Below are 18,243 nucleotides of genomic sequence, written 5' to 3'. Positions count from 1 at the left end.
CTGTCTTGTTGCCAAAACATCTAAATGCCATAGAAGAATAAAGCAAGCAGACAGAAGTGAGAAAACGAGATGTCAGTCTACTATTAAAGAAACATTTGGCTTTCAAGAATTTTGTAACTTACAATGGGTGTTGAAATACAAAATACATGACATATTTATCCAAATTATTTCGTCATTGATGTCAGATTTCAGCTGCACGTTTTGGAATCATGTTTGATTACGCAACAGACTGCAAAATCATTGGCAATATATATATGAAGGGTTTGTTTGCAAAAACCGATAAGTCCATTTTTGAAGATTTTGAAGTACGATCTCTGTCATAAAGTACAAAATAATACCTTTTAAATGATATATTGGTCATTGTCATTACATATAAAGGTATATTTTTGAAGTTATGGTCAAAAGAAGCAAAAATTTTCTTATTATTCTCTTTATTTTTCTTGACCTTTAATCGCAAATATCTCCATTTGGCAAATATGGACTTATCGGTTTTTGCAAAAAAACTCTTCATATATATATATATATATATATATATATATATATATATACTGTATATATATTTTTTTTTTTTTGCATAATTATGTTATATTTTGGCCATGCTGACAAAAAGGTTTTACCCTTTTAACTTTCATGCAATTCACTGCAACAACGGCAGATGGCTCAGTGTCAGTTTATTCAATGACTTCAGTAGTAGGCCTAAACGAAATAGTGTCGTCGAATGGTGACTGTTCTAAAGTACGTATACATTAAAGATATTACTGATACAGTCATACTTAATGCTTGCTATGCATCATTTCTTTTTTTTTTAAATATATATATATATATATATATATATATGATCAGCTGAGAAGTCGCCTGATGCCACGTGAGCTCACTATAGACACCTCAACTTAAGAGGGCGCTGTCTTATGTTGTTGATACACGTCATGAAGACTCACCTGTCTCGCAACTGTCACCGGTCCAACCATCAGCGCATGTGCAGTTGAATGCATTGAGTTGGTCGGCACAGGTTCCTCCATTCTGACAGGGGTTGCTCGCACATTCGTTAATTTCTAGTGGTTAGGGGATGAGTGAGTTACAAATTTTATCATTATTTCATCTTTTGGAAACCCCATAAGAAGACCAAAAAAGTGTAAATGATGTAAGTCTCAAAGTAGTCTTAACCTACATGTAAACATCAGTGCCAGTGGAATGCTTGTTTTACCTGAATAAAGTAAAGTGCAGCCAATCAAATAAAAGATTGCTCGCGTACATACTAAACATTGTCTTATTGTAATGATACATTTTCTTTTAAAATGCATGTAATTTTACTGAAATCAAAATGTGATGGATCTTGAAATTGTCTGACAATTGATAGACCACAAAAACACGTCATAATGCCTTTAACTTTGAGAGGTATTAACTATCGTTTGCTGAAATATGTATATATATATATATATATATATATATATATATATATATATATATATATATATATATACATATATATACATATATTTAATTCTTTAAAAAACATGACAGATTATAACAACAATCATGACCATCATTTTTAAAATCATATTTCACAACCAAAAACAATTTTATAGTGTCAGATTGCAGTCCCCTGTCTCAAAAGCACAATGTTACAATATCATTACTCCCTTTGGTTTCATATAAAACCAGCACACCACACCACTTTAGGGGCAATTTTATATATGTGTTTATGACTTGCAGTGAAGAATAAGGATGTACCTTGTTCGCAGTCATTTCCCTCCCAGCCGTCCACACAGTGACAGAAGTATAGAGCTTGACCGATGCCGTGAAAACATGAACCACCGTTCAGGCAAGGATCGCTGACACATTCATTGAAATCTGAGGCAAAATGTGAAAGATGACATGAGTTAAATGCATTATATGCTGAAATCTACACTCATACTCACGCACGCACACGCGCACGCGTACCCACACAACACTTACATGCACGCACGTACGTATAAACAAACTTGGAAAGATTATTGGTAAAAATCACACTCTTCATGATTCTGATTTCTACCTTATCTTTGATATGGGGGAAGACCTGGGTAGAGTTGGCAGGATTTGTTTGAGGAAGCTTAAGGCTGTGCCAAGTTTATGAGGAAATAGTGTTTAGAAAAGGAAATATAGGCCTATAGAAATATATATATATATATATATATATATATATATATATATACATGTATATATGAATGTCATACATGTATACGTTGGAATAGTTTAAATGCATAAACAGATGTATCTATTTTGTATCAATGTGAGACATTTGAGAATAAAACTGCTTAAAACAAAGAAAATAATAAAAATGTTATTATGTGATTATTTTAATAATATCTCCCCACATAAGACGCGTTATGCAACGATTGCAGTGTCATGAATGAACAATTTAAATGTCTCTTTTTTATGTCCTTACTTAAGTAAAAAAAGAAAAGAAAATGGCGTTTATATGTTTTTGCATTTATACTTTAATTCATAATAATCATATATCATATAGATGTATTTGTGCGTTTGTGTGTCTGTCCGGTTGTCCATGCGGGTTTACCCTTGCGTGATATGTACTGCGTTAGTGCACTTTGCCTGCTGTAATACTGAGAGTACGAAAACAGTCAGTGCATGACATTGGTAAACTCACCGTGTTCACATCTTACTCCGGTGTAGGCACTGGTGCAATTGCAAACATACCCTCCTGGTTGATCTATGCACGTTCCTCCATTCAAACAGTCTGCTGTCAAACACTCGTCGATATCTACAGGAGAACATTGCAAGCAAACACACTATAACATATCATGGCGCTGATGTATAGAACATATAGTCAACACTAGCAATTATCATCTATCTTTTCACTGTCCACTATAGATGCTTGTCTTTTTTAACTTTATGAAGGTGTCTCTTGTAAAATCTCCCGTCAAAAGATTGGTATGTACGTCATACGACAGATAAAACAAATAGATAAGACAAAATAAGAATACTAAAAATTTCTTTATTAGAAATGGAAATTGAAAACGATACGATGACAAGAACGTAAAACTCACTGTAAGTTATTAATCAAGTGTGAAGAAATTTGAATTCGACAAATATTTCTTGCATTTATACTGCATAAACACGAAAAGTGTTGGACTGAAGCCTGAAGGCGGGTGTGAGCGATACATAAAAGGAAAATCAACTTTGTATAACTTTTGGCTGTCAGGAAAACGATCCAAACTTTTGCAGATTATATTTTAGTTGTTACCTAATGTTATTTATATTGTCTTCCAAAATCAAACCATTTGATTTCCTCATCATACTTCAACTTTATGAAAACCAGATCAAATCACACCAAATCACATACAGTATCTGAGTTGCTAAATTGTTATTGGTTATCCATATAGGCAACATGAATATCATCCGGAGATTCTGACGCCGAGAAATAAGCAGTATGTGAGCCATGTAAACAGGGGTAGCTATTCGTTTATGTATTGACTGCTTAAAAGCTCAGGGATGTATAGAATTCACGTGTTTTTTCTTGTTCTTCTTTTTTTGCATGCATATGAAAACCAGTGTACAGAGACCATCATACTTTCCAGTGGCGGATGAAATGGCATGGCTAACTGAAATTGAAAATTAATCAGGTAGTTAAGGATTTTCAAAGTAATCTTTACACTTACCAATTTGACAGTTTTCCCCCTCGAATCCGTACGAACAGGAGCAGTTGTAGCCGCCTTCTGACAGAGAACACGTGCCATCATTCAAACACGGCTGACTGGTACAGAAATCCACCACTGCGTGAAGAAATTCAGCCAACAAGCATTTGCAATCACTTCAAAATCAGACTATACTGTACAGCGTTCTGTACTTTTAACATTATAGAATGAAGCATGTCGAGACTAGTTCGTCCTTAAATGGTGTTAGTAGATAACTGACCAATCTCTAAATGGACCTTTACAACCACTCGGACGACATTTTAACCATCTGACACATCACTTCATTCAAATTAATTTACATCACTTTATTCAAATCAATTTCTGTTACGGTGTTGATTTGTTGTTGTTGTTGTTGTTGTTGTTGTTGTTGTTGTTGTTGTTGTTTGTTTAATGAAGTAGAGTTTTTAGCGCACTGTTTAATCTGTCAGATTTATCCAGGATTCTCGACAGATCGACTTAACCCGGGAAATGGCAAAAGCAGCTAGCAGTATGAACGTTTGTTAATTCAGTGAATGAATGCACTGGACGGATTTCTTACCATCCTGGCACATCGCTCCTTCGTAGCGCTCCGTGCAGTTACAAGAGAACCCGTTGATGAGATCAGTGCATGTTCCTTCGTGTTGGCAGGGGGCGCTCGAACACTCGTCCACATCTGTATAGATGGATAAAAATCATCCCGGAGATATACCACTTGTTAACCCGTTCCATTATGGATACGGAAACCTAGTGGCCTGTGTATTAAGTCCACGGGGATTTCAGAATTCTGTATGGAACGGGTTAAGAAAATCCGCGACTTCACTATTTCCACAGATGTAATGCTAGACAACGGGTCTATACACCTTTTATGCCACATCAATTGCTAGAAGGTAATACAAATGCAACAATCCAAGCCATCGCTCTATCCACATGAGTGTTGTGATACACTAATTTGATCTTACCAGCATGTGTACCTCAACGACAGGCAAAAGTTGTTTTTTTAAAAAAGGATCCTTGACGGGGATAATCGTGGCCAAATAGTTGCCAGTCGAAGTGAAAATGTTAATCGCAACAATACATCGTGCGGGATGATAATCCAGGAAGAAAAGATTAAAGAGGAAATCCACCCCGAAAATAAATAAACTTCAAAAGAAAGACAAAAATATTCCCTACAGAACGATACAGAAATGAAAAAAAAAATCGGATTAAAAATAACGAAGATAAGATAAGGATAAACAATTTCTTGACCAGTCCCTATGAATATCTAAATTAGCAAGTTGATGATGTCATGCTCTAACAATTTCTTATTTACTTCGTAAACAAAAATGACAAAAAATCTCATATTTTAATTGTATTGATATAAAGATTGTCTTAAAACTATCCCCCCCCCAAAAAAAAAAAAAAAAAAATAACAATCTTGGTATGGGAACATGGCTTTATTTGTATTAGCTAAAATTTCATAATCATACATGAATATTTGTGAGGTTATGACATCATCAACTCGCTCATTTGAATATTCGTAAGGACTGGTTAAGAATGTACAATGTTTTCCAAAAAATGTGAAATTTCACAATATCATATCTTCCTTATTTCTTATCCGATTTTTTGTCACTTTCGCATCATTCTGTAGGAAACATTTTCTCTTTCTTTGAAGTTTATTCATTTCTTGCGGTGGATTTCTTCTTTAAGTACCTGTTTCGCAGTTGATACCGGTATACCCAGGTGGGCACTGGCACGTGTAAGAGCTGTTCCCATCGATACAGGTTCCTCCATTCAGGCACGGGGATGATCTGCATTCATCTACAGTGTTGATATTATGATTTATAGTGAATAAATTTAATTCGTTTTCTCCAGAGGAAAAAAGAGGAAGGGAAAACAAATCCAGTGACAAAAAATAGAATCCTTATCTTAGCTTTATTACAAAGCGTATTTTTCATCAAGGGTACTGTCAAGCAATGACATTTTTTTTTTTTCATACCATGACATATAAAGTACATGAATTTTATCCCCTAATTTCTTACGGACTGCGCAAACAGATAACACTCGAGAAATCATTTGCCGAGTTGAACCGAATGATGCAATGAATGTAACACAGCAAGACGATAAATCGCTGCCATCACATGGTCCCAATCTCAACGCCTAATAGCAAGACTCAATGTGACATAGTCTCAGAAAAGGGCATGATTAACACAATTATAACGTCACCAATTTCAAAGTCAGTGTATGAGCAAAGTAATATATTGTAATATGCGGTCAGTATACTCTGAAAATTTAATCATGATTTAATTCATTTTGTATATTCTGTTAGCATATGGCCGTGCACTTTGCAATAGCTGCCTGAACAATTATGTGACGCCTTTTTATCATTTCCTTTCTCTCTTCCTCCATCATAATGCGAGAAATGGAAGAAGGGAGAAAACTTAAAAAAACAACAACAACAACGCATGAATACGGAAGATTGACTCACCGTCTAAACAGACCTTACAGCTAAGATGGCAGTTTGCCAACATCCAGCGAGGATTCCGATCACACTCCCCTATCGATGCCCAGTACGGACACCTCTCGTGATTGTCCTGGCAAACTATCATAAGAAATGAATGAGTAGTATTAAGATATGCAATACCACATCTTTAGGCAATTTCATTTGCTATTTCATCTTTCATACATTTTCTTACCCAGGAAGAATTGTTGTGGTAATTGTGATTTTCTTTATCTGTAGAAAATATAAGCAACACTAATAATTTGGCGGTTTTCAAATTCAATTCAATACAATTTATTTCCATTATCAACAAAAATAATGCGTAAAAGTATGCAAATCATGCAATTTTCCAGGATATGGAAAAGATAGTAATCAAATAATGATATAAAAGAGAAAATATCGTTGTAGTCTGAACACATTCCAACTGAAGTATGTTGCTCCTTGTCCAGACAAAACAAAACAAAAATAAAAAGAAGATAGATTGCCCCCTTTTCTTTTAAGAATGAAATCAATTTCATTTCCATCAACAACAACAAAAAATACACAGTATTATTTTCTACAGCCATATATTACGAAATCTATTAAATAGCAAGCGAATCATCTTAATATTCTCCTCTGTTTCATGAATGTAAATGACAGAAAAAACTATAAAAAACAACTATTAAGAAAAGAAGATACTAAAAACTATGATAGAGGTTGATAATCAGACGGATAGGGAAACTTCTGTATAAACTAGGTTACAGATCTTGCCATCACTGGAAATATTCTGACACGATTGTCATAATTTGTATGCTTTAATTAGAATAAAAATTCTTTGATTTTTTTTACAGTTCTTTCATGGCATGTACATAGCTTTATGTTCCCAGGGTGCTCCCTTATAAGGCGCAGAATTTGTATCTATATGAATATGAAAGAAAACGCGGAAAGCTATAATACTGATAGAAAGAATAGTTATTATTCACGTGGTAATAGTTCTAAACAGGTAACAATTAAACCGCTAAAACGCTATCAATTATAATAGATATAACAAAGAGGAAGATGAAGATAATGTTCATATCATAACAATATAATTTTTTGGTCATCTTTATCATTATCGTCATCACAGTCATGATTACGCAGAAAAAGATTCAGCTTTGAAAGGAATTTCAAGTAAGGGTTTTTATGCGGGAGTGGCGCCAAAATTGGCAATTCAATTTATCTATCTTTTGTTCTTTGCAGCACACAATTCGCTGATCCCCAACTCACCATAGTTTATGCACACACCGCAGCTGTACCTACAGAAGGACAGCATGTAGCGCGGATTGATATCGCATTCTCCAATGCCCATCCAGTAGGCGCATGAATCGTGTTCGTCAATACACTCTATTAGAACATGGGGAAACAAATAAGTAAAGACAATTGGACTGTTAGGGAGACTAATAGGGAGACGAAAAATTAAGGGAATGATAAAGACAGAGAAAGAGAGAGATGAAGAGAGTACAAATGAATTCTTGGGAAGTTTTGTGAGATAGTTTAGTACATGTAATCACCACAAGGCTCTCAATTGCTAAAAAAAAAAAAAAAATAGGGAAAAAGTCAAAACCCACAAAAATATTACAAAAAACAACAACAAAGATTACATCAAGAACAATGGAATACGGTCACCACCGGTCTCGAACTCGGGTGTAAAGCAATGATATCGATTATACAGAATAGGGTGAAAATAGTCTGGTTTGAATAACATTCATTGCAATGCGAAGAAAAATAGCATGGTATACGATACAAAATGCATACGAAAGCACTAGTTGGTCGTAGCATGGTCGTAGTAACATCTGCTAACACGGCGGTTATGATCAATGACATTGCATAAAGTGTGGTTCAAAGCAAGCAATGTAAACGAAGGAGATGTTAAAGGTAAAATGATTAAAAAAGACAGTGCTTCCGAGTTTCGAAATCAAAATTTCGAAACCTGCGTCCATCCATCCTTATGGGGCTTTGATTGATTAGTGTTGATATCGGAAGCATACTACTTGAAAAGTGTATTAAAAAATAAAGATCACCTAATACTACAGGCATGAAGCATTCACGCAACATAACACCTTCGTGATATCACTTTCGTGCAATTATAACTTCATAGCACATAGGCATCTAGTATATTTTTCATGACAGTCTATAATATTTATATGATAGTCTAACATGCTTTCATGCAGCTAGGACATCCTTAAAGCATAAGTTGATCTGCATATAAATGGAGCGCTGTAGCTGAAAAAGAAAACCACAGCGTAATTATATATGATATTGTAAAAGGAGCGTGCTGGCGTACGGATGGATATCAGCATGCCCGCTGGTGGAGAGCAGTGGCTATAGAGTTCATGGCCCTTACCCAGCTCACAGTTATCGCCGTAGAAATTCGTAGGACAGGAGCAACTGTAACCGCCTACCATGTTGTTACAGACTCCGCCGTTTTCACAGGGACTGGTACCGTTCTCTTGGTTACACTCGTTAAAATCTGTTGCCGTCATTTCAAATGATGCGGTAAGACCAAGTATACATATACACTGAATGTTATACTAATAAGCAAATACCACACTATTGTGCCTAGATTTTATGAGTGAAATTGAATTGAAACTGAATTTGTCAGCTAACAGATAGCAGAGGAAATCAAACTAGATGTAAGATAGTAAAAATGCAACAACCTCCTGAAACTGAAACTCCTCAAAAATGGAACATTCACGAAAACAAACAAATAAGCCAACAAACAAACAAAATAACAGGCAAGAGGACATACAAACAAATGTGTATCACACTAATTAGACGTGTGTTGTGCTGTCTTATAAACATGAAACATATAAGCACAGCAGAACGAGGAAATAGATCATATTAAACTGTTTAGAACACAATTCTTAAAACACTTCAAAATAATAGGCCTAATCTGAGCTCCTTATTTTGTATTCAGAGAAACAAATCTGAGAATCAATGGATATACCAGTTTATTCACATTTAGACTTTATAACGTAAATCTATTAACTTACATTGCTATCAAAGGAAGAACTATCTGCTACATAATTATTGTAATAATGTTCATCTATACATACCCAGGTACTGTGACAAATCTATAGATTTATTGATCAAATCCATTAATCACGCTAATCACAAATTGTGATGATTTGTATGCTTTACCTTGCTAATTAACTCATTATAATATGATATTACCAATGTGTTTTCAAATGGAGTTACGTAACGTAAATTTCGGTGATCACGTATACGATAAAGTCCAGAATTCTCTGTAGAGGATATCAATTTTGACTCACACTCCGTTAAGCCTGGCTATCACGAGTATCACAAAATGTATAACGTCCTCTCTGAAATGTAATAACGAAGACTTATTCATGTAATTAAGTAACTACCAGGCTGTTTTGAGTCGGAGTCCGCTGAGAAACACTTACCCTCATCACAGGTTACCCCAGTCCACTCCTGGGGGCAGTCACACAGGTAGGAGCCGGCGTATCTCCTGCACGTTCCTCCATTCGCACAGGGGTTCGGTGTGCAGAAGTCGAACGTATCATTAACTGTAAGGGGAGTGAGACGCAAGACGGAAATTGACATACAGGTTATACCAAATAAATTAAGACTACAGATGCTAGACTGATTTCTATGTGACTTTCTGCAGTGAAGGTGGGGAATATGTTATTGTGAATATCATCATCACTTCACTTGGTTTATTATATCATATTCAGCATTTCAGCTTGATTACCTAAATCCAGAAACTTTCGTTGCTGGCAAGGAGGGTGGACTCGCTGATGAGGATTACATACGTTATTATTCTATACCGCTTAAGTACAGTGAAAATTAAACATTGACATTACAATATAAATAAATGAATATATACATGATAATTTTATGAATATATATATATATATATATGTGTGTGTGTGTGTGTGTGTAATTCTCCATTGTTTTGTCATCGGCACTGTAGGGCCTACGTGTAGCACATTATTGCCAGGACCGAATGGAAACGATGATAAGTGTTATTTTTGCCAATGAATATCAGTTTCATCGTAATTATTGAAATTTTGTGCTCACCTTGATTGCATATTTCTCCTGTCCATTCTTCTGGGCATACACATGTAAAATTCTGATTTGTCGGCGTGGGGGAATTCGTTACGTTAGGTAGAATGCAATAGCCACCATTGAGACAGGGGTTGACTGCACACGGCGTTGACGTAACATCTTAAACGTGGAAAAAAAAGGTATGGTCATATTAAAGGAAAAAGGAAAATTGAAATACTCACCACAAAGTTAATGTAAAAGATACAAATTTACGTTAACCGCCCTCGAGGTGATTATTCTCACCAATGCAGGAAACACCAACAACTACAAGCACACCTTAATGCATCTACACCACGATTACGATCACACAAAACTTTTTTTTTTTTGCTAACTAATCCACGAGTCACTTAGTCGTAGTACTTAATAAGTATTCCCAGAACAATATCAAATCTTTGGCAAAAACTTGTTGTTTGACCCACTCAAATTGCTTTAATAGTAAAAGGCAAGGTGAAAATTTAATGTCTTTAAAGATGTCAAAGACGATATCTGCAAAAAAAAAAAAACGCCACCAAAACAACAAAATATTACAACGTGGTTTATTTGTACGCAAAATACTTCATATTTTCTGTCAGAAAAAAAAAAATCGTTACATTTTAGCCAATTTTGTCAATTCTTAAAACAAGCAAAGAAAGTAGACGAATATATGTCTGAGAAAACCAAAGGTTTTGTATCTAATATTAATTGGAATCGTATCTACATTGTTTAATTGTTTCGCAGTTACCTGTCAAATTTCGATCATTTGTCTTTATGTACTGCATGTGACATTATTCTATTTTGTACCTGAATGTTTATATGAAAAAATTTTCTTTGTGAAAAAAAAACCAACAACAACAGCTTTATAGAATTGAAGGAGGCAGATTATCCTAGAGAAAGAGAAGGATATACATTGTAGTCTTACGCTCAATGCAAACATATTCAAATCAATAAAGATAATCCTCTAGTCCATATCTAATCTTTACCGTTACGAACGAGTTGCAGAGGTTAAACTATTTAGGGCCTGATGACGTACAACACTCTGGAAGTGGCTCGACCAGAAAGATTATAATTATTATTTCAGGTCAGGCCTTATTTACCAGTGGATTCCTATTTGTTGTGCGCATGTATACAGCGTATATTTTAACACCAAATGATTTGATGTTTAAGAGCTAAAAACAAGCTTTAGACCCATTTTCGGAAAGGCTATCAGAACTTTTCAAAGTGGCTCGAATTATGGGTTGCATTCCACGTAGCAAAGGCTTGAAAAATAATGAAAACACACAACGGATTTACATCTCTGTCTTACTTAGTTGGCACGTTTCCCCTGACCAGTTCTGTGTGCAATTGCATCGGAAGCCGCCTGGAGTCGAGACACATGTTCCACCATTCGTACACGGCTGACTAGTGCAAGCACTCATGGGCGGGGTACTACTTCCATTAACAGGGACCGTTACGGGAGGAGACACTGTTGAATAATTGGCTGTAGTCATAGGGGAGGTGGTGTTTTCTACTCTGCTCGGTTCTGTTAAATACAGAAAATGATGAATGACGACAACAACAATAATAACGAAATAATTAAAATTATTTCAATTTTTAAACGCAAGACCCTGTACATTGGATGTCCCCATATTTTGTGAAAACAACAATATCACTGCATTCAATCAAGGTCTCAGAAATTTGCGACTTGAACTTACATTTTACGTAATACCGCAATATCGCAACATCGATTGCTCACGCCTTTCGCTTGTGCACATTAGCATTATGATGAATATGAAATTACATTGTCTGGAACATTAACATAGGCAGCATGTTTCTATTCAAGGATATCATACAGATTATCGGTTGCCAGATGGTTCGACAGAAAACATAAAAAAGTAATTATCTTCATGATAATCTTGCATTCTGCATGGCTAATCAGCTTTCTGAAAAGGATGCATTTGCTAAATGTATTTGGTGTTACAATGAACTTCATTTTGCCCCTGCTTATGCCAATAAAGATGATTAAAAACAAAACAAATAGTGCGCATTGGGCAAAATAGTGTTGAACATCTGGTGACACGTACGCATTTCGAATATTTGTTTTACCAGCTGACGAAATGCCAACATAGTGTTCGCTGTACAGCCCACGCTCATCTACAGTGCCTGTCTACATGTTTTGTACTACATTAGCTAACCATTGACCGGAGGGTGGCGCTGTGGCTTAGTTGGTTAAAGCGCCTGTCTAGTAAACAGGAGATCCCCGGTTCGAATCCGGGCAGTGCCTTTTTACATTTTGCTTCAAGAAGATAACTCAGATATACTATTTCCTTAGTGATTGGCAGGATTATTATTATTATTATTATTTTTTTTTTGCGAGTGGTTCTTAGAGTGTCGGATTTATTATTATTATTATTATTTAATTGCTTTCATATCTGTTAAGCTACTGGATTCACATTAAACAGTAAAGGGTGAATTTCATAGCATGCGAAATTTCTTGTGAAAACGCAAATTTCTTATACTTTAATTCCTACAAAGTGTATTCTCGTCAGCAAGATATTTCGAGGGAAGCGTGGGGGATAAAACGTCCTCCAAAACACATTTAGATAAAACTCTATTAATTTCACAGGTCTTCTTTTTTTTTTAAAGTGGGATTTTTTTTTTCCAATGAATTCATTATATTAGTGACCTTTTCATCTCATTATATGATTAAGCATCTTCTATAAAAAGATATCTGAAAACGTCAAACGGTGCAACTGCCCTCTTTCTTTTTACTAATCCATGCCCTACTCGATGTTAAATGTATCGGATAAAAATGATTACGTACACATTAAAAAAAAGATTGGAGCCAATCGATACTGCAGTTATCTTATTTGCAAATGACAAAAAAAAAATGCATCATCTTTTCAATAAATTTCATTTCAAGCTCATCAATACTTCCCTTTTTGGACTGCGTTATGATACAGAGGTAATGCTATTTCAAAATGATCCGACGGCATCAAAACGGAAAACAATACAGGCATCACTTCTGTGCATATATTATTATCATTTTTTTTTTCAAGTACACGAGCATCATTGCTTAGCGAAAAGAACTTACCCCCACCGTAGTATTCGAGATTCAAGCAGCCGCTACCGAGCAGTTTGAAGTCGTCGATAGCGATATCTCCGACCGATCCGCCACCAATCTCTACAACAAAGACGATCTGCAGAATTACAATATTGCGATAGTTATTTTTGTGTCATCAGATCTTCCAGGAGATGCAGCAAAAATTACGGTTTAAATAATAGTCATTAAATGATTATAATACCAATGATAACAATAACAAGAATATAAAGAGACAGTAAAAGCATCATAAACATAAAAAATCATCCTCCTTATTTTCATTGTTATCAGTCTGTTTTCTTTTTTACCCACAAAGCTTGTAATGAAAAGTGCATTTTATACCCGATGAATTGATTTAAACTGTAACCAGGAACATTGATAGACTCCCTATATGATGACCTTTGTCTATGATTATTATCATTGATTCGGCTGGTCTTTCGAGGGGTTTTAAAGTAAATTTCAAAGGCAGTGAAACGGATGGGATGTGAAAACTTACTTCATGAGCCCCATGGTAGATCTCATAAATTATCACACTTACATCAATATAGATTGTGCACATTGTGTATAATTCACACATTGATTCGTCTCGACTGGACATCGACAAACGAAATCTTTAAGTATGATGATGATGATGATGATGATTAGAGTTATATTATATGATAATATTATATTATATTGTATTGTATTGTATCATATTATATGATATGATATTATATCATATTATATTATATTATATTATATTATATTATATTATATTATATTATATTATATTATACCACCTGACAATGATATCAAATGGCAAAAAAAAAAAAACCCCGACAAAAAAACACACGATATTAATGACGTGGATAGTGTTGATAATGGTGATGAAGGTAACTGTTGTTTTATCAATTTATGGGGGGGGGGGGTACAAAACTGCAACGAGGTTAAAAACAATCAGCTTATTAGATAAGAATTCATTTGTGTCTTTAATAAAAAACTGCAGTTGTCTGAACCATTTTTTCTTTATCATTTCAAAGGGCATTGATACTTTGTCTGAATATAAAATGATTCTGTTATAATTATCATTATTATTACTATGATGTTGACGACAATGATCCAATTAGAGCATTTCCGCAATAGCTTGGGCACATGTAATTGTTTCCTAATAGTATACATAATTTGCACGCATCGGATCGGTATCGGATCGGTCAATACTCAAAGAATTTATGCAAACATTGATACTAGTATCTCGTGATAATTCCAGCGGAAAAGCCCCAACTGCAATGGTACTTGTACCTGGAAGCGCCCTCCCACGTCAGTAATATTTGCTCTCCCTTCCAGCCAGACTTTGCCCTGTTCTCCATCTCTGTGCCACACCAACGATCCGAAGTTTGGTTGGTCGGGTGACGCCATCACGTACACGCTGAGAGATCCGATCTGGTTCCCGTGCATATGGTAGTAGAACGAGGCGACGCACGGACCCTGGCTGTCCTTGATATAAACAGCACTCACATAGGCGGCCCGGTCGCCGACAGTTCTATCGTTGGCCTCCGCGTACATGTAGACACCTTGAGATATTGTGATAGAAATATTTGCAAAGGAATATAGAAATGTTCAAGTTGGAAAGTTATCCTGCTCTTGTGATATAATCCCAATCATCGTCACTTAGTTTAAACCAGAATCAAAAGAAAACAAATAAAATAAGTAAATTCAAGCTTTGGTGTACCGTTATGTATTTGTGCCTTAATTATTCACATCTATTGGTGACGTTGAAAACAGCCGATCAACCTCTCACAAAGCAGAAATCATAGTTATTTGGATGACAATTAATTGAGTATCAGAAAATGATTATTGTATGAGATAGTAAAGGTAACATTCATTGCTTGAGTGAAAAAAAAATGCCAACGAGGAAGTATGTGTCGTTATTCCATGAATTAATGAGGTTCAATATTTTTTTCCTATAATTATTCATGGATCGAAAAAATACGCTTCTGTCAGAATTTCGTACAGTTCTTGTCCGTTCGGTGCCTGAGCTCATTTGCTCATGGATACTTGCGAGACAAATGTGTCAAAATTACACACCTCATGTACATGTTTAACTCGATAGGATTTCTGAAAAGATGGGCCATTTTGCAGAAACAACTAAAAATTGCCAGTCCCGACATGGCGATTAATTATGTTCATGCCGCAACATCATGCGGACTCTTGAAAAAAAAATGTTTTGATGTGTTACGTTTGTAATAATTATGTAGCTTTGATTCGCAATGCGAATGATGCTGTCATCACACAATGCCTAGAAATATTCTTGCTCTGATACCATCATGTGTTCTCCTTCTTTCTTTTTAGCACATTCTTCCGTTTCTGTTTGTTACTGTCCAATTAAGAATTAATAGATTTCTTTGTTTGTTTGTTTATTTAAGTGGAAACAGTAGCACATCATCAGCAATGAAAACTAATAAAAAACAATTTATTTATGATTGTGTAGCCTATTATTGTATATTTTCGTTCACAAACATGTTATCGACTAAGAATATGCATCTCCCTGTACCTATGCTGGGATACGAGGGGGTGGGGTATCCTTAAAAAATCCTAACCTGTGCGAAGCAAGACATCTCAATCGACGGGTCAAGATAATTCCAAGTTGACAACCATACGCACCTTTCGTCTTGCCAAGGGTGTGGTCCCTCATCGGGCCGGTACGTCGGGTCAACGTTTTCCCGCTGTTCGTCCGCCAGTCGAAGTCATCACTGGTAGACTGGGTAAAATTGCAGTCTCTTGTTGGGATATCGTCTTCAAAGGTACAGTCGACGGCAAACTCTTCAGAATAACAGAATTAAATACGTTAAAAATTGAATTGTAACCTTGATTCACCACAATGTCCTAGAGTACCCGGTAGCGTACATGTATGATCTTCATTCAATGCCCACTGGGGTACATTCGAAATCCATTCGAAAAGCGCCCATCAGGGAAAATGCGTATGATATACGCTCATCGCGGGAACGGTCGACACCAGTCGAGATTGCTAGGCTGTGTGTTAACTTAGACAGAGACCTAGTGATCAAGTTGTATACAATTCGTTTGGGGAATTTTCGCGTACATTCGACCCGGGCTAGCCTGTCCACTCCATGGTATATCCTCGCTCTATCGGGTCTTTAAATGGATTTTTTTTAAACCATTCTCACAAAATTAATTTGCATGCATCGTGGAAGCCACATGGATTCATTAAGGGTATCTAAAAAAATACATGATTGTATTAGCAAATGTTACCGAATCGTGTTTATTCTTAATTGAAGTTTACCACTTTGCAAACTTTGAAGGCGTAAGTGCTGATGAGATGAAATTTCTTCTATTCCCTCCCCCTGCTACACCCTTAGCATTCTACTGTAGAATGTTCATATCAATATATCTTAATTACTATCAATGTTATTGTTCCGAACATAGTTAATTCTATTATCACAACTTGTTAGTATGCTATCAGCATTATCAATTTCATCATCATCATCTGCAGTTCTGATATTTACGGTATTCAAATCTAACAATGAAAGTATTAGTTCATCAGATCATTCAATTGAATATGATTTATATAGGCGATTGGATATCAAACCGTCATTTCTTATATTATAATTTACAAACTTTCATCTCAATTTGTAGATGATGAACATAGGCAAAACCGTGTAAGTGTACTCATATAACAGCAACAAAAAAAAAGGGGAAAAAAGAACAGATATTATGAATGACGAGATTATTGCCACATCAGGGACTGTTGCCACGATTCGAGGATGCTTACACTTCTCTGTTTAGATAAAGCATTGTTTCATTTCATTTCGTTACTTTATTAAAGCTCGGCGTATACTTCAGTCCGGGGACTGTCCTTCCGCATGTCCACGCGGATAAAATACTACGCAAATGTGACAGAAAGATAACTATAAATTTTGCTTATTCACTCCCAGGAGAAAGGGGTAGAATTGTAGGCCCGGGTATATAAAACTTAGGAATAGACAAACCTTCTACAGAAATGTCGTCAATTGCAATGTCCCCCATCAAGCCGTTGCCGCTTACAGCTTCAAATATGGCCTGCAAAAGGGTTAGGACACAGTTATAAGGTACAATTGTACCTACCCATATAATATGCAAAAAAAAAAAAAAAAAGGACGCAACAACAACCAGTATATACATATATATATATATATATATATATATATATATATATATATACATATATATATATATACTGTTATAGATACATGTGCATTGTACTATCATTGCTGGGCACTTTATTGTTCCGCGGAGAAATATGTAAATAAAGAGTTCGACAAGATGACCGAGATCGACCAAACACCTTATTTTTGGTGGTTATGATGGTTCGTTAGGCCAAGTTAACCCCCCGTAACAATACATACATATGTATATATGTATATATATATATATATATATATATATATATATACACACTTAGTAGCGAATTTCCTTATAGTATTTTGTAACACAGCATTCATTGAGAAAATCCTGTTCCTATAGTGCTGAAAACGGCAAAATAGCTTGTTACCTTGGAATCCATAACTTCAGCCTGAGCCTCTCAGTGCATAGTATATGTATTTATTATCATATACTGAGTTAAAAATTATAGCATATAAATTATAAAGACGAGTAAATGGTGGATTTTTTTTTTTTTATATATAGAGAAAGAATATCCAACACAAAGCGCAGTGAACATAGAAAACACACACACACACATATGCGCACGCGCGCAATATAGGCCTACAGTTTGGGCTTACACTTGCTTATAATAATAATAGTAATAATAGTGAGACTCTTATAAAGCGCACATTTCTACCTAAAAAAGATACTCAAGGCGCTATAGAACAGAGTACATATTGTGTCACGTTACAACAGTATCACAAAAAATAATAAGACAATAAACCAACAAACAATATTATAGGTCTATATACGTACACATACTATACATACAG

The 18,243-nt window shown here is 35.4% G+C and overlaps 1 protein-coding gene and 1 non-coding gene across 2 annotated transcripts in view; one reads left to right on the top strand and one right to left on the bottom strand.

Moving 5' to 3' along the window:
• Positions 1-18,243, bottom strand: part of LOC140231232 (uncharacterized) — a 53,293-nt gene that overhangs the window by 19,342 nt on the left and 15,708 nt on the right. The window contains exons 4-19 of the mRNA XM_072311378.1: positions 17,278-17,347; positions 15,932-16,090; positions 14,570-14,841; positions 13,286-13,391; positions 11,519-11,734; positions 10,210-10,356; positions 9,573-9,695; positions 8,510-8,635; positions 7,393-7,509; positions 6,136-6,249; positions 5,361-5,468; positions 4,231-4,344; positions 3,657-3,770; positions 2,645-2,758; positions 1,732-1,851; positions 939-1,052 (exon numbers count right to left, since the gene is read on the bottom strand). Coding sequence (XP_072167479.1) covers positions 939-1,052; positions 1,732-1,851; positions 2,645-2,758; positions 3,657-3,770; positions 4,231-4,344; positions 5,361-5,468; positions 6,136-6,249; positions 7,393-7,509; positions 8,510-8,635; positions 9,573-9,695; positions 10,210-10,356; positions 11,519-11,734; positions 13,286-13,391; positions 14,570-14,841; positions 15,932-16,090; positions 17,278-17,347 — 2,134 coding nt within the window. The remainder of the gene's footprint in view (positions 1-938; positions 1,053-1,731; positions 1,852-2,644; positions 2,759-3,656; positions 3,771-4,230; positions 4,345-5,360; positions 5,469-6,135; positions 6,250-7,392; positions 7,510-8,509; positions 8,636-9,572; positions 9,696-10,209; positions 10,357-11,518; positions 11,735-13,285; positions 13,392-14,569; positions 14,842-15,931; positions 16,091-17,277; positions 17,348-18,243) is intronic.
• On the top strand, positions 12,402-12,475 carry Trnat-agu (transfer RNA threonine (anticodon AGU)). The gene has a single exon. It is a non-coding gene; the product is annotated as a tRNA-Thr (tRNA).

The sequence above is a fragment of the Diadema setosum genome, chromosome 7, assembly GCF_964275005.1.
Source record: "Diadema setosum chromosome 7, eeDiaSeto1, whole genome shotgun sequence".
Lineage (NCBI taxonomy): Eukaryota > Metazoa > Echinodermata > Echinoidea > Diadematoida > Diadematidae > Diadema > Diadema setosum.
The sequence above is the reverse complement of the archived record's forward strand: the minus strand, read 5'-3'. Positions and strand labels throughout refer to the sequence as shown.